This window comes from Callorhinus ursinus, unplaced genomic scaffold (genome assembly GCF_003265705.2).
Source record: "Callorhinus ursinus isolate GAN/ISIS: 27379988/994484 unplaced genomic scaffold, GSC_fseal_2.0 scaffold118, whole genome shotgun sequence".
In the NCBI taxonomy this organism is placed as follows: domain Eukaryota; kingdom Metazoa; phylum Chordata; class Mammalia; order Carnivora; family Otariidae; genus Callorhinus; species Callorhinus ursinus.
Window position 1 is genome coordinate 766,335 of NW_027397180.1, and position 22,085 is coordinate 788,419.

Below are 22,085 nucleotides of genomic sequence, written 5' to 3' on the forward strand. Positions count from 1 at the left end.
GAATCAATATTTCCCAGGTGGCACCCCGGGAGCCCCCACAGCTGTTTTCTTGATAACCTGGCAAACGCCCCACCCACCCCTCGCCCCTCCCCTGCTCTCCCCGCCTCTGCCGGCCCTCGGGGCCATATAAGGCCTGGACCCCTGCCCCAGTTGCTCTCCCTGCCGCCCTTCTGAGCCACCATGGGGCTGCCGCTAGCCTGCCTGGTGGCCGTCTGTCTGGCCCTGAGCTCCTCTGGGGGTGCAGAGCTCCAGAGAGGTGAGAGGCAGCAGGAAGGCCGGGGCGGCCCAGAGCAGAGGTTCTACCTGGGAGTAGGTGACCCTCCTCTGCCCAGCCTTTGGGGGTGTACCGCTTGGGTCGGGCATCCTGCCCCCAAGCCCTGCTGACTTTGGGTGGAGGAAAGGAAGGAGGGCAGGTGGTCTTGGGTTCACACCATCCCTTTGAAGGTGATCTCCTGGGCTCGGGAGGTGGTACCTGGTGGAAACCCCTGCGCTGGGCCTTTGTCCAGGGGGTGTGTGGGGCAGGTAGGGGCAGCCAGGAGGGGCTGGCTGTCAGGGACCCTCGGAGGGCCAAGGCCAAGATGGCCCTTCCGCAGAGGGTTTGGCACGTGATGAAGGGGTCATTCCAGAAAAGACTGGTCATGTTAGTTGGGGACATCTCCATCCCATGTGGGTTGGGTGACAAAGCCACTGGAGGGGAGCTGGCCTCAAATGTTTGGACACGACGTGGGCACCGTCTGAGGGTGCAGGGACGCAGTCCTGCTGGATTAGGGGCTGTGAGAGCAGCAGGGGGGTACACGGATTCTGGCAGTGACAGGGTGGGGGACACTGGGCCGGGTGGAGAGGGTGCCCGGGGGTCTGGAAAGCCCCTCTGCCCCCGCTGCCCGCCTGGCAGATGGCTGCATCCCGTGCCAGGCTGGGGCGCGAGGGTGTGGCAGCTGGAGATGTCCTTTTGGGGGGCTGAGACCCCCAGGCAGGGTGACCAAGGTCCGGCAGGGGCCACTCTGACAGGATGGCCTCACGGAGGGTGCTCGGAGGGCGGCTGCAGGGCGGGGCCTCGGGACAGGCCTCCGGGGGGCAGCGCAGGCTGCTCACCCCTGCGTGCCCCTGCTCCCCCAGAGGGCAGGACCCGGAACCATGGCCACAGGGTCTGCAGCACTTGGGGCAACTTCCACTACAAGACCTTCGACGGGGACGTCTTCCGCTTCCCGGGCCTGTGTGACTACAACTTCGCGTCCGACTGCAGGCACTCCTACAAGGAGTTCGCAGTGCACCTGAAGCGGGGCTCGGGCAGCACCGGGGGGCACCCCCAGCTCGAGCACATCCTGCTGAACATCGGGGACGACACCATCTACCTCGCCCGCCATCTGACTGTGGTCAACGGGGCCACGTGAGTGTGGCTGGGTGGCGGCGGGCGCGAGGGCTCCCCGCCCCTCCCCTGGGGGCCCCAGGCAGCATCCACCCTCTGCCCTCTGCCCTCCGAGTGAGGAGGCCCCCCCTGTTACCCAGGCTCTAGTTACAGAGGGGGGAGCCCGTGGGAGCCCCTCCCGCTCCCAGGCAATTGTCCCCCATTGTCTCTGGAGCAATGGGGCTCTAAGCTGCATTCCTGCCCAGGCTCCAGCAGGGTCCGTCCTTTGTCTCGCCCGGTCTCGGAGGTGTGGGTACAGACTTGGGGCGAGCTAGCACCTGGGCCAGCCTGGGTCAGGCGGTGGGGCAGAGCCCGGCTCTGAGGACAGGGCCCTGAGGAGGGGCAGGGCCGGAGAGACAGGCAGGCAGGGGGTGGACAGGGGCTGTCCTGCCATGGCCCACCACGCCGTCTGTGGTCCCCACACGGCTGGCTGGGAGCTGAGGCCGCCCCACCCACCCGACGTGCAGCCTCGGGCAGGGGATGGTGGCGGGCCTGCTGCGGTGGGTGGCCATGTGTCGGCTGGCGTGTGACCCTGGCCCGGCGCCCCTGCCCCAGGGTCAGCACCCTGCACTACAGCTCTGGGCTGCTCATTGAGAAGAGCAACACCTACACCAAGGTCTACTCCCGCGCTGGACTTACCCTCATGTGGAACCGGGAGGACTCACTCATGGTGCGTGCAGCCCCACCATGGGCCTGGGGCCAGGGTGCCTCCACCAGGTCTGAGCCTTGTCCCGAGGGGTTCGGCCATGGGGGGGCGCGCTGTGGAGGAGCAGAGGTGGGGCCGAGCAGCCCACCCAGGGAGGGGACCCTCGGGGCCTGGGGAGCTGGGCTGGCCCTCCCCCTGTCCCAAGCCCCTCCTGGTCCTCAGTGACCCCCGGTGCCAGGACACCCTGGCCTGACTCCAGCTCTCCGGTGGATGTCACTTGGAGGAGCTGCTGAGGCTGACCTGGCCACGGGAGGCTCATCCGGCTGCCGCGGCCTGGGGTCCAGCCGGCCCCCAGCCCCTCACCTGCCTCCTTTTCCGCCAACAGCTAGAACTGGACAGTAAGTTCCGGAAACACACGTGTGGCCTCTGTGGGGACTACAATGGCCTGCAGACCTACTCCGAGTTCCTGTCTGAGGGTGAGGGCCTCCCCGGGGGCGGGGGGGCTGTGCGGGCTCTGGGCGCCCCCCGCTGACGGGCTGTGCCCCCAGGCGTGCTCTTCAGTGCCCTCGAGTTTGGGAACATGCAGAAGATCCACAAGCCCGAGGTGGAGTGCGATGACCCTGAGGAGTCGCCGGCCCTGGAGTCCTGCTCTGAGCACGTGAGTCGCGGCCCGAGTTCCCGGGTGCGGGCGTTCTAGGCACGACACGGAGGAGGGGTGGGCGCGGGAAGCCCTCACCTTGTTCCTGCTCCTGTGTGTCTGCAGCGCGCTGAGTGCGAGAAGCTGCTGACAGCCGCGGCCTTCGACGACTGCATGGGCCTTGTGCCGCTGGGGCCCTACGTGCAGGCGTGCGTGCAGGACCGCTGCGGGTGCCTGGCGGGCTCCTCCTGCATCTGCAGCACCCTCGCTGAGTTCTCCCGCCAGTGCTCCCATGCAGGCGGGCAGCCCCGCAACTGGAGGACCGCCGAGCTCTGCCGTAAGCGCCACAGAGCCGCCGGGATGGTGGGGCGGCAGGCACCCTTGGGGCCCCAAGGCTGGGGGCGCCGTCTGGGGGGCAGGGCAGCCCAGCGCCCTGGTCCGGGAGGAGCCGCGTCTGTGCCCACCAGGCGGCGGGGCGGCCCAGGTGGAGGCGTGTGAGGCAGCAGTCGGCCGAGCCGGTGCCCCGCTCCCCTGCCCGCTGCACTCCCCTCCCCACTCAGGGGCCTGCCTTTGCCCTCCTAGCCAAGAGCTGCCCCGGGAACATGGTTTACCTGGAGAGCGGCTCGCCCTGCATGGACACCTGCTCACACCCGGAGGTCAGCAGCCTGTGTGAGGAGCACCGCATGGACGGCTGTTTCTGCCCGGAAGGTGTGTGCTGTGGAGGCCGCAGGGCAAGGGGTGGGGGCGCTGCCCCGATGTGGCCCCCTAGGCCAGCGTGCCCTGGGACCAGGGGGCAGCCGTGCAGGTGGTGGGGGCAGCGACAGGGGCGGAAGTGAGGTGTGGTGCCTCCTCCCCTGGCAAATGCCGAAGACCCCCTCCCCCCAAACACACACAGTGGTGGCTTTGGGGGGTCTGGATGGGGGGACTCCTTCCTGGTCATCACCCCGTGGGCACACATCCTGCTGCCCCACTCACGGAGCCTGGAGGCCCCTAGGAAGGTGGTCCGGAGGCCAGGCTCCCCTGGCATGGGGGGGGGGGGCACCGAAGCAGAGGTACCTGTGGGGGGGGCGGGGAAGGCCTGGCCCGTGACCCCACCTCGGGGCTCGCCCCACTTTCCGCACGCCGGCCCGGGGCTGTGGCCCCGCCAGTGGGAGCCCCGCTGTGGGGATTCTGGGCTTTCTGAGGCCGGCTGGCTGTAACGTCGTGTCCCGCACCATCCAGGCACCGTGTATGATGACATCGCAGGCCTCGGCTGCGTCCCCGTGAGCCAGTGCCACTGCAAGCTCCACGGGCACCTGCACTCACCTGGCCAGCGCATTAGCAGCGACTGCGAGGAGTGGTGGGTCGGGGGCCCAGGGCTGGGGGGCAGGGCTGGTGGGAGGGCTGGCGGGGTGGGCAGGGGGGAGCAGGGCTGGGGGGCAGGGCTGGGGGCTGGTGGGCTGGGGGGGAGCAGGGCCAGTGGGCAGGGCTGGGGGGCGGCTGAGCCTCATGTCATGCCTCATCGCCCACAGCATCTGCACCGCCGGCCGCTGGGTGTGCGAAGACCTGGCGTGCCCAGGCACCTGTGCCCTGGAGGGCGGCTCCCACATCACCACCTTTGATGGGAAGAAGTACACCTTCCACGGGGACTGCTACTATGTGCTGATCAAGGTAGCTGGCCGGGCGGTGTGCGGGCTGAGCGGGGGCCTGGCCCCGTGTCAGGCTCCGGGTCGGTCACTGCCACTGCCCCATCCCCCGCAGGGCGACCACAAAGACTCCTATGCCCTCCTGGGCGAGCTGGCCCCCTGCGGCTCCACGGACCAGCAGACCTGCCTGAAGACGGTGGTGCTGCTGGCCGACAGCAGGAAGAACGTGGGTGCCCCCGCCCCAACCCTCCCTGCCCCGCACCCCGGGGCCCCCGAGGCCCTTCTCAGCCCGGCCGTCCCCTCTGCCCCTCCCGCAGGTGGTGGCCTTCAAGTCGGACGGCAGCGTCCTGCTGAATGAGCTGCAGGTGAACCTGCCCCACGTGACGGGTGAGTCCCGCCCCCGGAGCACCCAGCAGGGTCTGCTGGCGGGAGAGTGGCCCCCACAGCTCGAGAGCCCCTGCTGACCAGCCAGGACCCCCCTGCCTTGCAGCCAGCTTCTCCATCTTCCAACCGTCCTCCTACCATCTCATGGTGAGCACCGCCTTCGGCCTCAGGCTGCAGGTCCAGCTCGTGCCCGTCATGCAGCTCTTCGTGACGCTGGACCAGGCTGCCCAGGGGCGCGTGCAGGGTGAGTGGTGCCCTTGGCTAGCCCCCACAGAGGCCCTGCTCAGGGCCTGCCCCCCAGAGCCCTGTCCCTCCCCAACCCTGTGCTGGCCCCTCAGGTCTCTGCGGGAACTTCAACGGCCTGGAAGGGGATGACTTTAACACAGCGGGCGGGCTGGTGGAGGCCACGGGGGCTGGCTTCGCCAACACCTGGAAGGCCCGGTCGAGCTGCCATGACAAGCTGAACTGGCTGGACCACCCCTGCTCCCTCAACATCGAGAGCGGTGAGGCTCGGCTTCGTGGGGCACATGGGGCTCCCAGGGGGACGTGGTGGGTAGGTGGGGGCGGGTGAGGCCGGGTGGCCAGCCCATCCACCTGAGGCTTTCTGCCACGTGGCTGGTTTATGGTGGCCCACAGTGGCAGCCCGCCAAGCGACACAGCAAAGGGGCCAGGCCCGCTCGTTAATCACTGGGTGGTGGCCCTCGTCCTGGGGCTGGTCTGGTGCCATGACATACTGCCCCTCACGTCAGGGTCGGTTGAGGGAGGGGAGGCGGTGGGTGCCCCACCTTACGAGGGGTGTGGTCTTGCACTGGGCTGGAGGGCCCTGGGTGGCCAGGCGGCTGGACTCAGGGGACGTGCTGGAGAGGGCTGCCCCTGCTGAGGTTCTGACCCCTTCTCCAGCCAACTATGCCGAGCACTGGTGTTCCCTGCTGAAGAAGACAGAGACCCCCTTTGGCAGGTGCCACGCGGCCGTGGACCCCTCGGACTATTACAAGGTGGGTGGGACCCGCACATGCACTGCTCACCACCTGATCCGTGCCAGCAAGGTGTGCTCTGCGCCCCGGGCTGAGCCTGACCCCTGCCTGCAAGGCTGCTGCTGGAAGTTGCTGAGCTTGTTTGTGCAAGCACACGTATGTGCGTGTATGTGCACCTTGCAGGGCTGTAAGCCTGTGTGTGTGTGTGCACAGATGTCACTGTGTGCAGGTGGGTGTGCACGGGGGTGTCTGTGTGTGCACACGGGGGTGTGCCGCCCGCTTCCTTCCCTCACTGCCTGTCCCCCTCACCCCCAGAGGTGCAAATATGACACGTGCAACTGCCAGAACAGCGAGGGCTGCATGTGTGCCGCGCTGTCCTCCTACGCCCGTGCCTGCGCCACCAAGGGCGTCATGCTGTGGGGCTGGCGGGAGCAAGTCTGCAGTGAGTGCCGTCCCCTCTGGGGTGTCCGGGGTGCCCTGTGGCGGGAGGGGTCAGCCCGCTGCGGCCACCCTCTGCTCCGCTTGGCTTGTGGCTCCCAGTGTGGGACAGGGGCTCCCGTGGGCTCCCGTGGGCCCCTTGGCTGGGCGGGCATCTGCCTGTCCTGGACAGAGGGGGGCTTGGGGACGGCCAGCGGGGACGGAGCTGGGGGGCCTGGGGGCCGCCCCTCCGCTCCTCACGCGGGGCCCCTCCCCTCTCCGCAGACAAGGATGTGGGCTCCTGCCCCAACTCACAGGTGTTCTTGTACAACCTGACCACCTGCCTGCCCACCTGCCGCTCGCTCTCTGAGGCCAACGCCCACTGCCTTCAGGGCTTCGTGCCCGTGGACGGCTGCGGCTGCCCAGACGGCACCTTCCTGGATGAGAAGGGCCGCTGTGTGCCACTGGCCAAGTGCTCCTGCTACCACCAGGGCCTCTACCTGGAGGCTGGGGAAGTGGTGCTGAGGCAGGAGGAACGCTGGTGGGTGGCCTGGGCTGGGAGGGGAGGGCCCACATCCCGCCCCGTGTCCCCACGCCACAGGCGTGTCCGTCCCTGCCCCCGGGAGCCAGGCCCGCTCACCTCCTCCCTCTTCCCCTCAGCGTCTGCCGCAACGGGAGGCTGCAGTGCGTGCGGGTCAGGCTGCTCGGCCAGAGTAAGTAGATACGGCGGCCCCGCAGGGCTTCCTGCCCTGCACCCCCGCCCCCCCCCCGGCCTTGCCGGCCCCACCCCCACCCCAGCTTCCGTTGAGCCGAGGGGCCCCCCCTCTGTCCCACAGGCTGCTCGGCCCCAAAGATCCATGTTGACTGCAGCAACCTGACAGCGCTGACCATCCAGAACTTGCGACCTACCAGCTGCCAGACGCTGGCTGCCGGCCACGTGCGTGTGGGGGGCCACCAACGGGGGAGGGCGTGGACAGCTTCCACACTGGCCCTGGGGTCTGGATGCCGGGTCCTGACACGCACGGGCCTCATTGGCCCTCCCCGTCCCTGGGGGCCCCCCGCCCAGCCCCCAGAGGGCTCGGGGCCAGTGTAGGGACCCCTGGCTGGCAGCCCTCGCCTGTCTCCCGGCCCGGGGCTGAGCCCGAGAGAGGAGACAGGACAGGGGTCGGGTGGGGAAGGGACAAAGGGGGAGTCTGCTGTGTGAGGAGAGGGGGCAGCCACGGGAAGGGCTGACTTGGCCACTCGGGGCCTGAAGCCTACTCTCCGGCCACCTGCAGTATCAGACCGAGTGTGTCAGCGGCTGTGTTTGCCCGGAAGGGCTGATGGACGACGGCCGTGGGGGCTGCGTTGTGGAGGAGGAGTGCCCGTGTGTGCACAACACAGACCTGTATGCCCCTGGGGACAAGATCAAGGTGGACTGCAACACGTGGTGAGTGGCCGGCCCCAGGCGCTCTGGCGGGAGCGTCCACCCTGACGAGGGGGTGGAGGTGTGGTTCGTGAGCCACCGGCGGGGACGTCCACGCGGCGCCAACTCGGCCAGGCTGCCCCCCGAGCAGCGGGGGAGGACCTGGGCCCCTGCGGCCCCTCCAGGCCCCCTTCCCACTCTCCTCAGCACCTGCCAGAGAGGGCGCTGGACGTGCACCAAGTCGCTGTGCTACAGTTCCTGCTCCATCTACGGGAGTGGCCACTACATCACCTTTGACGGGAAGTACTACGATTTCGACGGACACTGCTCCTACGTGGCGGCTCAGGTGAGGCCCAGGGCGTGGGCGTGCCCGGCCCCGGTCCCGTGGCCCCGCACCACATCCTGAGCTGCTGCCAGCCCAGTGAGGGGGCCCCGGGGAAGGGGCTGGGGTGGGGGTTCCTCCCGTTCTGGGACCCTCCCATGCTGCGCGGGGAGTGAGGGGCTCGTGTGTGGGGACCCCATGCCGCATGGTTACCCCTCTTACCAGAGGGGGGCTGTGGGTGGGCAGAGCCCAGCTGGGGTGGGGCCGGGGGCACCAGTGGCCTGGCCGGTCTGGCTTATGTCCTCTGTGGGTACCCAGGACTACTGTGGCCAGAACTCCTCCTCGGGCTCCTTCGGCATCATCACCGAGAACGTTCCCTGTGGCACCACGGGTGTCACTTGCTCCAAGGCCATCAAAATCTTCTTGGGGGTGAGTGCGGCTGACCCTGGGGACACGTGAGCCCTCGGGGACCCTCGGACTTGGCTAGTGACAGGGCCTCTCACCCGGGCGCAGAGGACGGAGCTGAAGCTGGAGGATAAGCGCCACCTGGTGATCCAGCGGGACTCGGGCCACCACGTGGCCTACACCACCCGGGAGGTGGGCCAGTACCTGGTGGTGGAGGCCAGCATCGGCATCATCGTCATCTGGGACAAGAAGACCACCATCTTCATCAAGCTGGCCCCGTCCTACAAGGTGCGTGGCGGCCCTCACCTGCCTGGCCTTCCTGCTGGGGGAGGGGACGAGCCCCCCACCCTCAAGCCCGCTCACGGAGCCCCCGGCTGGCTGTCTCTGCAGGGCACAGTGTGCGGGCTGTGTGGGAACTTTGACCACCGCTCCAGCAACGACTTTACCACGAGGGACCACATGGTGGTGGGCAGCGAGCTGGACTTCGGGAACAGCTGGAAGGAGGCCTCCACCTGTCCGGACGTGAGCGTCACCCCGGATCCATGCGCCCGGAACCCTCACCGCCTCTCCTGGGCCGAGAAGCAGTGCAGCATCATCAAGAGCTCTGTCTTTGGCATCTGCCACAGCAAGGTGCGGCGGGCCGGGGGCGGGCCCGTGAGAAGCCCGTGGCCGTGGGCTCACACTAGGGAGTCACCCTGCTGCCACCACGTGGCACCTTTCCTGCAGCTTCCGCGCCACCTTCTGTCCTTTGACGAGAGGTCCAGCCTTCCCCGAGACCCCTGGCTCGCCCCCTCCTCCTGCACCTTCCGAGGAGGGAGGAAGGACGCCTGCAGCGCCAGGCCATGGGTGGTGGCGGGGAGGGTTGGCCCACCTGTCTCTGGACCTCCCCCACCCACCCCCCGGGAGGCTAGCGCTGGGCTAGGCAACCCCTGTCCTGGGGTCTGGAGCTCCTGGGCAGGTCTGGCCCCATGCGGGCAGTAGGGGCTCAGGGCACACAGAGTCTTCTCCCCCAGGTGGACCCCAAGCCCTTCTACGAGGCCTGCGTCCACGATTCGTGCTCTTGCGACACAGGCGGGGACTGTGAGTGCTTCTGCTCTGCCGTGGCCTCCTACGCTCAGGAGTGTACTAAGGAGGGGGCCTGTGTGTTCTGGAGGACGCCAGACCTGTGCCGTGAGTGCCCCCCCGTCCTGGAGCGGGGGACTGTGCTGTGCTGGGGAAGCAGCCCTCACCCATCAAAGCGATGGGTGTGTGGGGGCTCCTTTCTGCCTCCCTGGCCCCAGGGGCCAAGTGTTGCTCCTCGGGGGCCGTGCCGGCCTGGCCTCGGCCCTCTCTCTGAATCGGACCCCTCCCCTCCCCTGCAGCCATATTCTGTGACTACTACAACCCCCCGGACGAGTGTGAGTGGCACTATGAGCCCTGTGGGAACCGCAGCTTTGAGACCTGCAGGACCATCAACGGCATCCACTCCAACATCTCCGTGTCCTACCTGGAGGGTGAGCAGGCCTCAGGGGCGCAGGGACGGTGACCCCACGAGAGACGCCCCGTGGGGCTGGGGACCTGAGGTCCAGGTGGGCCAGGCTCACCTTGCTGTAGAGTGCGTTCACGGAGCTGAGAGAGCCAGAAAGAACCCAGGAAACTGCAGAGTAAGACAAGGCAGTGTGTGTCCCGGACACAGGTCTGGGGGACTCTTCAGGGCTTTTGAGCCAAGAACTAGGGGCATGACGGAGTAAGCCACCTCTGGGGAGGGAGCATCCCAGCCTGTGGGAGCGAGGCAGGGTCAGGAGGCTGGGCGGGGAGGCGCTGGCTGTCCCGTTGGCCACATGTGGCGGGGTGTAGGCCTTAGTTGGGGGGTCCCGGCCCCGTCCTCTTGTTCTCTGGCCTTTCCCAGAGGAACATCCTGGAGAGAAGCACCTGCCGTGGTGGGGAGGGTGGGTGGGGTCTGCTGGTCGTGGGACCTTCCTCAGTGGTCCAAGCCCCGTGGCCTGTGCCCACCAGGCTGCTACCCCCGGTGCCCGGAGGACAGGCCCATCTATGATGAGGACCTGAAGCAGTGCGTCACGGCGGGCAAATGTGGCTGCTATGTCGGGGACACTCGTTACCCACCTGGAGGATCCGTTCCCACCAACGAGGACTGCCAGTCTTGGTACCTAAGCTCATGCTGCCGGGGGCCCCGGGGGGGGGCCAGACGCACACGCACACACGGCTCAGTGGCATATGCATGGGTGCACGTGCGCGCAAGGGCAGGCGCACAGCCCAGGAGCCAGGGCTCGGGGGCACGAGCTCCCATCCATGGGCAGAGGTTCTGGGGCTGTGCCTGGGACACAGGAGGGCAGGAGGCCGAGGGCGGGAGGCCGGGAGGGGCATGTCCTGCAGTCTGCAGTCTGCACTTACTTTACAGCGTGTGTACCAACACCTCGAAAGTTGTCTGCTGGCCAGAAGAAGGTGAGCTGCCCTCTGCGTCGACCACGAGGTGGCCCCCAGGAGAGCCCCCAGGCTGCCTGCCCTGGATTCTGGGGGTGGGGCTCTGTCTCATCCTCCCCTAACCCCGTGGCCCCCCAGGGGTCTTTCCCGGCTCAGAGCTGGCTCCGGCTTGTAGCAGGCTCCCCACGCTTGTGATGGGAGCCGAGGTCACCCCTCTGCCATCCAGCTTCTGTGCCCTGATGGGGGGCCCCTTTGGGGTCTGGAGGTAGAGTCCTGAGGGGGAATTGGCCAGGCATTTGTTGGAGCAGGGGGGAGCCTGGGGGGTTCTTGGGAGTCTCTGTCTTGCTCCTGCCATGTTGACCTGGGCCTTCCCTCCTGCCCCCCAGGGAAGATTCTCAACTACACCCAGGACGGCTTCTTCTGCTACTGGGAGGTCTGTGGCCCCAACGGGACAGTGGAGAGACACTTCAACATCTGCACAACCTCAACCTCCCGGCCGCCCTCCACCACGATCCCTGTCACCACCAGTACCCCCCTCACCACCACCACCACCACCACCACCACCACGCCAACCACCACGCCGACCACTACCATCACCACCACTCCAACCACCACGCCGACCACCACGCCGACCACCACCATCACTACCACTCCGACTACCACGCCGACCACCACCATCACCACCACTCCAACCACCACGCCGACCACCATGCCGACCACCACTCCGACTATCACACCAACCACCACCATCACCACCACGCCGACCACCACGCCGACCACCACGCCGACCACTACCGTCACTACCACTCCGACCACCACGCCGACCACCACCATCACCACCACTCCAACCACCACGCCGACCACCACGCCGACCGCCACTCCAACTACCACACCAACCATCACCATCACTACCACTCCAACCGCCATGCCGACCACCACCATCACCACCACTCCAACCACCATGCCGACCACCACGCCGACCACCACCACCACAGGCACACCAACCTCGACTCCCACCATCACCACCACCACAGGCACAGAGACCCCGACCCCAACACCTACTCTGACCACCACGACCACCTCGACGTCCACACCTACTCCAGAACCCCCGACCACCACCACCACCACCATGCCTACCCCGGGATCAACCACCACAGGGCCAACAATCTCTCCCTGTGTGCCTCACTGCAACTGGACAGGCTGGCTGGATTCAGGTAAACCAAGCTTTACGAAACCGGGTGGAGACATTGAATCAATTAAGGATGTCTGTAAAGAAGGCTGGGCAGTCAACATCTCCTGCAGAGCCATGCAGTTTCCCAACATTCCCATCGGAGAACTTGGGCAAAATGTGGTGTGTGACCTCTCTGTTGGGTTGGTGTGTAGAAATGAAGACCAGAAGCCAGGGGGGATCATGCCGCAGCCCTTCTGCCTCAACTATGAGATCAATGTCCAATGCTGTATAATGCCTCACGACTGTATCACAAAACCTCCTCCTACCACCACCCTGACCACCACCTCCACCATCACCACCACCGTGGGCACCCCAACCCCAACCCCCCCCATCACCACCACCACAGGCACAGAGACCCCGACCCCCACCATCACCACCACTCTGAGCGCCACCACTTCTACCACCACCACGGGCACACCAACTCCGACCCCCACCATCACCACCACTCCGAGCACCACCTTGACCACAACCACCACAGGAACCACAACCCCAACCCCGACCATCAGCACTACCACGGGCACTGAGACCCCGACCCCCACCCTGACCACCACGACGACCACCACCACCACGAGCACCCCGACCATCACCACTACCATGGGCACTGAACCTGCAGGTAAGACCACCATGCCAAAACCGCCACTTGAGCCCTCCTTTCCTCCAAACTCTGAGTTCATCTTTCCTCTTTTCACAGAATCAACCACGCTTCTGACCACCACCCCAATAATCGTGGAGACATCCAGCACACTATCACCCTCCCCGCCAACAGAAACAAAGGGCACTACCACAGGAGGCACTTCGCCTTCTCCGCCCACTCCTGCTACCAGCACTCCAGGTACATAAGCACCACGGAGCTAGTGTGATTGCTAGTGGTGTGCTCAGAGTCCTCCTAACCCTAGGAGAGCAAGCTTTCCTGCCAGGGGGCCATACAGCTTCTCCGACATGAGGTGTGGGCAGCAGAGCAGAGAGCTCCCCACCTCCCCCCCACAAGATGTCTCTTCAGGCATCGCTTCCTGAGGTCCTGTTCCTCAATCCTTGGCTGTGTGATGGGCAGTATGGGCAAAGAAGTCCAGGGAGGGGGCCCCACTGTGGCATGTGGGGCCAGGGCTGGGAATGGAGGCTCCAGTCAGGTGCCCTGGGAGACCTTCCTTCTGTCCTCCACTTCTGCTGGCACCTCCCCATGGGGCTTCAGAGGGCAGCTGGTCAGCATAATCTCAGACGGACCGTGTTGTGACAACCCCTTCAGCCTCACCGCTGGGGACCTAACACTGGATGGTGGGCCCTGCTCACCTTGCCCTACCTTGGGACTGAGAGCCAGGAAAGTGGACGTCGGCCTTTCCATGCCACGTGCCACACCTTGAGTGGGTTTTCTGCGAGGTGGCTGCATTTGCCATTGGGCCCCTGTGGTCTCTCAGATGAGTGGATGCTATCAGCTCCCACCTGAAACCTTCTTTTTTACAGGCATGCAGACCTCTGGTCCCACCTCCTCGAAGACCACCCCCACCAGCAAAACTACAACCGGGCCCCCCTCACCCACCCCAGGAGCCCCCTCCACGCCCACTCCCACGACTGTGTCAACGACCACCATAGGAACCTCCACACCGCCCACGCCATCCAGGCCACAGACCACCAGCACCACGACCTCCCATGTGCCCACCCCTACACTGACCCCGATCTCCACCCCCAACCTCACCATAAGCACGAGCACAGTCATCTCTCCCTCTCAGGTCATCTGCTGCGTTTTGAACGACACCTACTACATACCAGGTACCCAAGCTTTTCCCTCTGGCTTTCAGTCGACGGAGGCTGGTGGGGCTTTGGTCTCTGCTTTTCCCAGTGGTTGGGGGTGAGGCGTCAGTTTAAACCAGGAGGTAACTTGGGAAGCTGGATGCTGGATGTGGGTGGCTGTCCCTGTGGTCAGCCCCGCTTTGCTGTAGCCATGAATCAGGGAAGTGGGGGGTTGGTGGCCTCATGGGGACCTGCCTGCATGCCCTGGTGGCCAGCCCTGTCTGGACAGTGGAGGACCGGTCTCTCTCCCCTCGCAGGTGAGATGATGTACAATGGCACGCACGGGGACACCTGCTATTATGTGAACTGCTCGTTGTCCTGCACCATGGAGATTTTCAACTGGTCGTGCCCGTCCACACCCTCCACAACACCCAGCCCTTCCAAGCCGACACCCGCTTCAACACCCAAACCAGCCACGCCCACAGCATCGAGCACGCCAGCCACCACCAAGCCCCCTGCGTGCCCAGACTTTGATCCTCCCAGACAGGTCAGTGTGCCGTGGGCTACTTTTTGTCCCCTTGGCACTGAGCACACTCACCCACCAGCCAGGTGTCCGGAGCCCAGACACTGCCTTTCTGCTGGTCATCCAGGACGCCCCTGTCCCTACGCCCTGCACCACCCCTGAGGCTTCAAGCAGCCTCTTGGGTGCAGGGTCCACTGGAGCCCCCCACTTCTCACCCACGCCTTCCTTGCCTCAGTGAGTGGCCTCCTGCACGGGGTGCCTGGTGCCCCAGCCTCCAGCAGGGGCGGGGGGTCCAGGCTGGTCCCCGCTGACCCTGTGCCCTTCCCGCTGAAGGAGAATGAAACGTGGTGGCTGTGTAACTGCACCGTGGCGATTTGCAAGTACAACAACACGGTGGAGCTCGTGGAGATGGAGTGCGAGCTCCCGCCCAAGCCCACCTGCTCCAACGGCCTCCAGCCCGTGCTCGTCAAGGGTCCCCACGACTGCTGCCAGCACTGGGAGTGCGACTGTAAGTCCTCTGATGCCGCAGGACCCTCTGCCTTCTCCCTTCTGTGGGCGGGGGGCGGCGGGACCCAAGGTACTTGGTTGGACGTGATGGCCGCCTGCGGTGGGCTTCCTGCTTGCGTCTCATCTCAGGCAGGGGGCCAGGCGGGGGGGGGTGCGGGGCTTGCCTGGTGGAGCGCAGTCCCACCCGCACAGAATGAGGCTGCTCCTGGGGTTGGAGGAGCAGAGCTGGACTCGGAATCTGGGCCTTCTGGCTCCAAAGCGAGGCTCCGTCCCACAGAACGGGCTTGGATGCCTCGCACGCCCCAGGAACCGGAATGTGCGGCGCCCCCTTGATTCTGCTTGCTGTTCCCACCCGTGCCTGGGCTCCCTCCAGCTTCTGCCCCCGGCGCAGCCCCCGGCCCCGGGCTCGGTGTGGCTCAGCAGAGCTCCCTCTGCAGGCTACTGCACTGGCTGGGGGGACCCACACTACGTCACGTTCGACGGGCTGTACTATAGCTACCAGGGCAACTGCACGTACGTGCTGGTGGAGAGGGCCACCTCCACGCCAGACGACTTCGGGGTCTACATCGACAACTACCACTGTGACGTCAACGACCAGGTGTCCTGCCCCCGCACACTCATCGTGCGTTACGAGTCCCAGGAGGTGCTGATCAAGACGCTGCAGATGATGCCCATCAAGGTTCAGGTGCGTGGCAAGGTTGAGGACACCCAGGCGGGGTGCACCTGTGTGCCCGTTCCCTCACTCGGCAGGGGCCGGGGCTGTTCTCTCAGGGGCCCTCCAGGGGCCCTTGACCTCCCCCACTCAGGCTCCCACCACCTGCCCTAGTCCCAGGACTCCGTGGCAGAAGCGCCCTTCCCGAGCCCAGGCACTGGGCACACACTCCCGTGGGGTTGCTGATTCCCGTGGCCTGGGGAGCTCTGCCCTCGGCACGCACCCCCGGCGACTCCAGGGGCCTCTGAGCGCAGTGTCCTCGCGACCTGCCTCAGGGACCGGCCAGGACAAGTCTGGCCCAGACTTGGGAAGGAATGGGCAGGAAGTGGGGGAAGGGACCAGGGCAGGGGCCGGGCAGAGGTCCCCCACTGGACGCACAGGCCTGAAAACAGGCCGGGGTGGGGTGATCCCAGGTGTTCTCTGAAGACTCAGCTTGCCCCGACTCACCCCTGTTGGACCTATGAGGCTCTGTTTCCTGAGGCGGCTGGGGCTGGGCCCCAGGCGAGCAGCCACGGTGCCTGCCCCACTGGCCCCTCCTGACCTCGGGTGTCCGGCCACAGGTGCAGGTCAACAGGCAGGTGGTGGCCCTGCCCTACACGAAGAATGAGCTGCACGTGTACCAATCCGGCATCAGCTACACGGCGGAAATCTCCAAGCTGGGCGCCCTCATCTCCTACAATGGACTTTCCTTCTCCATCAGGTTGCCCTACCACCTGTTTGGCAACAACACCAAGGGCCAGTGTGGTGAGCCCCTCGGCCCTGAGGAGGGCGGCTTGGGGTGGGGGGAGGCTGGGTGTGAGCCCCTGCCAGCCCAGCGGAGGTTCTGCTCCCTGGCTCGGGGCCCCCCGTGGAAAGAGGCCAGTGGGAGTCCTGCCTGGTCTGTGCCCTCGGCCCCGGCCTGACAGTCACCGGGGGACCTGGGCTGGAGAAGGGGGCTGTGGGGCCTGGTGCTAGAGTACGACGTGGGCTTCCTCCCAACACAGGCACGTGCACCAACAACACTGTGGATGACTGCGTGCTGCCCAGTGGGGAGGTCGTTTCCAGCTGTGAGTTCGCAGCTGATCAGTGGATGGTGAACGACCCCTCCAAGCCACACTGTCCCCAAACCAGAGTCACCACCAAGGGCCCGACCGTCACGCCGCTGGGGGGCAACACCACCTCCCACAAGGACTGCGCCTCTCCTCTCTGCAAGCTCATGAAAGACAGGTGCCCCTGCCTTTCAGTAGCGAACTGCAGGGTCTCGGGGAGCGGCTACCTCTCCCCTGTCTGTGCCGCACCCCTGTCTGCAGAGAGGCACCAAGGCAGGGGGCTGAGCACAGGGCTGGGGTGTCAGAGGGAAGTCAGGGCGCCACGGGCAGGTGCTGGGTCCCAGAGGGCCCAGGGCGGGGGCTCCTGACGTCTACGGGGCTGAGCTGTCTTGTCAGATATCCCTGGGCCTTTCCTGGCAGATCTCTCCTGCCGCAGCAGGGTCGGCTGAGCTGGGGGCCTTATGGAGAGTGGCTGACCAGGGCCAGAGCTAGCATTCAGGGCTGGGTCAGGGAGGCACCCCCAAAGCTGGCAGCCATGCGAGCGAGGGCCTTGTCCCCAGAGGTGTGCCAGTTGACGCTGGGTGGCCCTCCGCCAGGGTTGCTGGCGGGCGTCCCAGCACCCGGCAGCCAGTGAGCGTGGAGCTCCCTCGCCTCTGGCCACTGTCCGCCCACCGGCGCTCGTTCAGTGGGATGCGGGCTGAGCCAGGCTCCAGGGGGCAGCTGGGCGGAGGTGCTGGGCGGGTGGGGAGGGCCGGCCAGAGTGTGACCCGTGCCCCCTCCCTCACAGCTTGTTTGCCCCGTGCCATGCCTTGGTACCCCCCCAGCACTACTACGAAGCCTGCATGTTCGACAGCTGCCTTGTGCCTGGCACAGGCCTGGAGTGCGCCAGCCTGCAGACCTACGCCACCATCTGTGCCCAGGCGAACATCTGCATCGACTGGCGGAACCACACCCATGGGGTCTGCTGTACGTGCCTGCCTGCCCCTGCCCCAGACCTGTGGTCCTGCGGGCCAGATCGGGGCTCTGGGCTCTGCTGGGCGCTGCACCCGGCCTGAAGCCACGCCGGGGTGGGAGGGCTGGGTGAACAGGGAGAGCAGGCCTGGGCCTTGGGGTGAGAAGGGCGGGCGGGCTTGGGGGGCTGGGGGCCTGGGGCTACGGGCTCAGGGATGGCGTGCGGGGCTGAGGCGGGCAGCACCGGGTGGCCCGTCACCCTCAGCCATCGCGGGAGTGGCTGGGCAGGCCTGTCCCTTGCCAGGGGGCCCACAGGCTCCTCCCTCCCAACTCTGGCCCCTCTGAGTCCTATCTCCTTCCTGCAGCGATGACGTGTCCGCCTCACAGGGAGTACCGGGCCTGTGGTCCTGCAAACGAGCCCTCCTGCGAGTCTAGCTTAGTCGCCGCAAGGTGCGCAGGGACGGCGGGCTCGCCCCTCAGGCTGTGCGTCGGGTCCCAGCGTGCCTGCCCCCCAGCCCGTGCGCACACCCATCTCACGATGCCCTCCCACCCCCAGACTCCCAAAGCAGAGGAGCACCGGCCTGGTGGAAGGCTGCTTCTGCCCCGAGGGCACCATGAACTACGCCCCAGGATTCGACGTCTGTGTGGACTTGTGTGGTATGCTGCCCACCCTCATCGCTGGGCGGAGCCCACCCCAGCCCTCCGGCACCGGGCTCTGCTAACGGACTGTGTTCTCTCCCTTCCCAGGCTGTGTGGGACCTGACGATGTGCCTAGAAAGGTAGGTCCTTCCTCTTGGTGCTGGGGTGGGGTTCACCCACAAGCCCGGAATTTGGGGGGCTAGGGTGGGTTGCACACAAGAGTCTGGGGGTCTCAAACCCTGAGTCATGTCATTTAAGTCCCGGAAGGCTGAGCCAGCAGGGGTGTCCCCTGGGCGGGCGCCCACCCACCCGTCCACCTCCCCCCTCCTCCCTCCCCCCAGCCTTCCCTACTCCCTCTCTTTCCTTCCTTCCACCCATCCATGCACTCACCCAACTATCCATCTGTCCCTTTGTCTGTCCAACTGTCCGTCCATCCATCCACCCATCCGCCCACCCCTTCATGCCAACCACCCATGGGTCACCTGACGCTCCGTTCTAAACCCGAGATGACATCCTGGCCACCGCAGTGTTGTCCGTGTTTCCCACCCGTGGCCAGTTCCTTGGCTCTATTCCGTGCACCCCCCACACGAGTGGCGCATTTGCTGTGTGCCGGGCCCGTGGAGGCAAAATGCTAGGAGCAGGTCGTGGCTATGGTGTCAGCGATGTGGCCCCATGTGCTGGGAGGTGCGGAGGGCACAGGTTTCCCACGGGACCCTTGGTGCGACGCCCATTGCGGTGCCTCCTCCTGGCTGGGTGCCGGCGTGCTGTGGTGCGGCCCTGGCACGTGGCCGAGGGGGGCTGGCGCCGCGACCCCCTGCCCACCCACTTCCTCCCTGCAGTTCGGGGAGCACTTTGAATTTGACTGCAAGGACTGCGTGTGCCTGGAGGGCGGGCGCGGCATCATCTGCCAACCCAAGGAGTGCCGCCAGGAGCCGGTCACCTGCACGGAGGACGGCACCTACCCGGTCATGGAGGTCAACCCCGCGGACACGTGCTGTAACATCACAACCTGCAGTAAGGCCGCCCCCCGGGCAGCGCTGGGTGCCTGGGGCTCACCCGGCCGCCCCCGGGCTGTTCTCACCTCCCTGCTGTGCCAGGACGCCTCTGACTTGGGGGCCTGAGGGGGCTGGGCCGTCCACCCAAGCTGGGGGTGTGTGTGGGGGGGGAGGCCGCTGCCCGCAGGCCCCGCCCTTCCCACTGTCCCCCTCCATCCCCCCTAGAGTGCAATACCAGCCTGTGTGAGGGGTTGCCGCCCAGGTGCCCGCTGGGCTTCGAAGTGAGCAGCAAGACCAGTCCTGGGAAGTGCTGTCCGCACTACTCTTGTGGTCAGTGGGGCCTCGGGGTCTGGGAACCGCGGGCAGGGTCGCCCCACGCGGTATGCATGCCCACCCGGGGCCCGAGTGCCTGTGCCGTCCAGTGGCTGGGCGTCGGTCGCAGGGCCAGGCAGGCCGGCCGGACCCATGTCCCCATATTCTCTTCCTCCCAGTGCCCAAGGGTGTGTGCGTTCACGGGAATGCTGAGTACCAGGTGAGCCCTGGGCCCAGGGCTGGGGTTCCTGGGCAGGCTCTCAGGCTGGGCGGGGTGCCGGGGGCGGGGGCAGCCCTCCTGCAGGCGGGCGGGAGGCGTGGAGGTGGCCCTGTCTCACCCGCCCTCCCTGGGCCCTCAGCCCGGGTCCCCAGTGTATTCCTCCAAGTGCCAGGACTGTGTCTGCACCAGCGGCAGGAATAGCAGCTCACAGCTCAACATCATCTCCTGCACCCATGTGCACTGCGATACCTCCTGTAGCCCCGTAAGCCACCCCGTCCCCGAGAGCCACCCTCGCCCGTCTCCCGGCTCCTTTCCTTCCCACGCCAACCTGAGCCTGCGTGTCTCGCAGGGCTTTGAGCTGGTGGACGTCCCTGGGGAGTGCTGTGGCAAGTGTCAGCAGACCCACTGCATCATCAAAAGACCCAGCATGGAGAACATCATCCTAAAGGTGCGCGGGGAGCTCCCCCTGCTCGCATCCTGTCTCTTGACATGGGAGGGGCCGACCTGGAGCCGTGGGCGAGGCCTGGGACGACTCCTGCTGCCCCTGGCTGGGTCTCCCCAGGGCTGGGCATGGCTGTGCAAGGGTCCTGGGGTGACCGTGACAAGTGACGAGAGACTAGGGCTGGGAACACCGGGAGTGACTGACTTTCCCAGTGTGGAGCCCGAGTCCAAGCTCAAGGTGTTGCAGGGCCATGCTCCCTCCAAAGGCTCTGGGGGACCTTCCTGCCTCATCAGCTTCTGGGGCTCCAGGCGGCCCTGGGTTTGTGGCCGCATCTGTCCACTCTCTGCCTCGTGTCTTCCCGTGGCCCCTCCTCTCTCTATAAGGACACTGGTCATTGGATTTGGGGCCACCCGTGTAATCCAGGATGGTCTCTTCTTGAGATCTTTAACTTAATCACATCTATAAACACCCTTTTTTCCAAATAAGGTCACATCTGCAGGTGCTGGGGGTTAGGATGTGGACGTGTCTGTGGACTAGAGGCCGCTGGCTGTCCCGGGGCCCCCCCCTGGGTGTCACCTGGTGGCTCTGGGCCCGCCAGCCGGGCCTCACCACATTGCCCTGTGCCCTGCAGCCCGGGGACATGAGTCACGACCCCACGAACAATTGCACCTTCTTCAGCTGTGTGAAAATCCACAACCAGCTCATCTCCTCCGTCTCCAACATCACCTGCCCTGACTTTGACCCCAGCATCTGCCTCCCAGTGAGTGGGGGTCCCCAGGGCCAAGCCAGTCCCTGTCCCTTCCCACCCTGTGGCAGGAGGGGGGTGTTCCCCGTCAGGGGGCAGTCCCGGATCCCAGGCTCATTCTCCTTCCCTCCAGGGCTCCATCACACTCATGCCCAGTGGATGCTGCAAGAAATGTGAGTGCAGGCTGCTGGGAGGGAGGCTCCCAGGGCACAAGGCGCAGCCAGGCAGGGGGTCTCCAGCTGGGACCCTCGAGGGGAAGAGGCGCGGGGCACGGGGTCCTGGGATCCCTGTCCCCTCTGTGCCACTCTCCACTGGATGCTAAATTTGAGGGCATCACCTGGGGTGCCCTGCTTGCTGGGGGGCGGCTGAGGCCAGGCGCGCTTGGGGAGGGAGAAGAAGCCGTGAGGGAAGAACCTGTAGGCCCCTTGAAGGTGTGGAGCCCCCACCCCAGAGCCTCCACCCCCTCTTGCCAGGCATCCCTCGCAACGAGACCAGGATCCACTGTTCCACCGTCCCCGTTACCAAGGAAATTTCTTACTCCGGCTGCACCAAGAAAGTCACAATGAATTCCTGCTCTGGGTCCTGTGGGACCTTTGTCATGTGAGTCCCAGGCCCTGCGTGTGCCCTGCTGGGGGTGGCAGAGCGGGGGTGGGGGGTCCCACGCCCCAGGGAGCGGCTCCTCACCGCGGCCCTCCCCCAGGTACTCGGCGGAGGCCCAGGCCCTGGACCACTGGTGCTCTTGCTGTAAGGAGGAGCGCACCAGCCAGCGAGAGGTGCAGCTGAGCTGCCCTGATGGCCGCTCCCTGAGGCACACTTACACCCACATCGAGAGCTGCCTGTGTCAGGACACCGTGTGTGAGCTCCCGCGGGCCCCGCACCGCCTCCCTCCCCGTGCCCGGCGCGCCAGCCCCCGGGGCCTGCCCCCGGGGAGGGATTGAGCAGGGCCCCGCCGTCCAGCCCCCACCCCAAAACCGTCCTCTGCACACCCCCCTCCCGCTGACCCGCTGAGCTTCCTCGCCTTAGCGGACCTCCTTTCTACGGATATTTATTTTCCGAGTCTTTGTTCAAGTCTTTGCTTTCCAAAATAAACCTGGGCAGACGCCGTGCTGGTGTGTTTCAGTTGGTGCCGAGGGTCCGGGTGGCTACCGTGGGGCGAGTGGACAGAGAAGTCCCAGAGAGGGCACCCCCGGGGTGACCAGTGATCACCTTCCCTAGGCTACCTCCAGAAGCTCTGTCCTGCTCTCGGCGTGTCACGGCGCAGGAGGCCCCCTTCTGGGAGGACTTCCAAATCTGAGTTTGCAAAAAAGGGCTCTCAGGTGTCTTTCCAGGGCTTTCCCCTTGGTGAGGCCCAGCAGCTCAGGGCAAGCGTGTGCACCTGGGTGTGCGCGTGTGTGTACACGTGTGGCTTCAGTGT

General features: G+C 66.1%; 1 protein-coding gene across 1 annotated transcript; it reads left to right on the forward strand.

Moving 5' to 3' along the window:
* Window positions 1-174: 174 nt before the first annotated feature.
* MUC2 (mucin 2, oligomeric mucus/gel-forming) lies at window positions 175-21,769 on the forward strand. Its single transcript, XM_073889814.1, has 48 exons — window positions 175-256; window positions 1,117-1,387; window positions 1,961-2,075; window positions 2,437-2,527; window positions 2,600-2,709; window positions 2,815-3,025; window positions 3,271-3,396; window positions 3,910-4,027; window positions 4,200-4,338; window positions 4,429-4,539; window positions 4,631-4,700; window positions 4,804-4,941; window positions 5,036-5,200; window positions 5,598-5,692; window positions 5,987-6,113; window positions 6,374-6,629; window positions 6,749-6,801; window positions 6,925-7,025; window positions 7,366-7,517; window positions 7,701-7,839; window positions 8,134-8,244; window positions 8,329-8,508; window positions 8,611-8,850; window positions 9,234-9,390; window positions 9,582-9,713; window positions 10,216-10,363; window positions 10,619-10,662; window positions 11,028-12,485; window positions 12,564-12,704; window positions 13,331-13,636; window positions 13,915-14,144; window positions 14,454-14,628; window positions 15,065-15,312; window positions 15,900-16,083; window positions 16,323-16,545; window positions 17,155-17,333; window positions 17,684-17,768; window positions 17,875-17,975; window positions 18,066-18,097; window positions 18,797-18,971; window positions 19,178-19,282; window positions 19,444-19,484; window positions 19,624-19,746; window positions 19,834-19,932; window positions 20,558-20,686; window positions 20,805-20,844; window positions 21,145-21,271; window positions 21,372-21,769. The coding sequence occupies exons 1-48, from the start codon at window positions 181-183 to the stop codon at window positions 21,607-21,609; spliced, it is 8,115 nt and encodes a 2,704-aa protein (XP_073745915.1). The 5' UTR covers window positions 175-180; the 3' UTR covers window positions 21,610-21,769.
* The last annotated feature ends 316 nt before the right edge of the window (window positions 21,770-22,085 follow it).

Excerpts from the sequence above, each read along its gene's own strand:
- MUC2 (XM_073889814.1), top strand. The coding sequence starts at position 181 with ATGGGGCTGCCGCTAGCCTGCCTGGTGGCCGTCTGTCTGGCCCTGAGC. Across the intron at positions 5,693-5,986 it reads ACCCCTCGGACTATTACAAG|AGGTGCAAATATGACACGTG; the intron begins GTGGGTGGGACC and ends CCTCACCCCCAG. Across the intron at positions 7,026-7,365 it reads AGACGCTGGCTGCCGGCCAC|TATCAGACCGAGTGTGTCAG; the intron begins GTGCGTGTGGGG and ends GGCCACCTGCAG.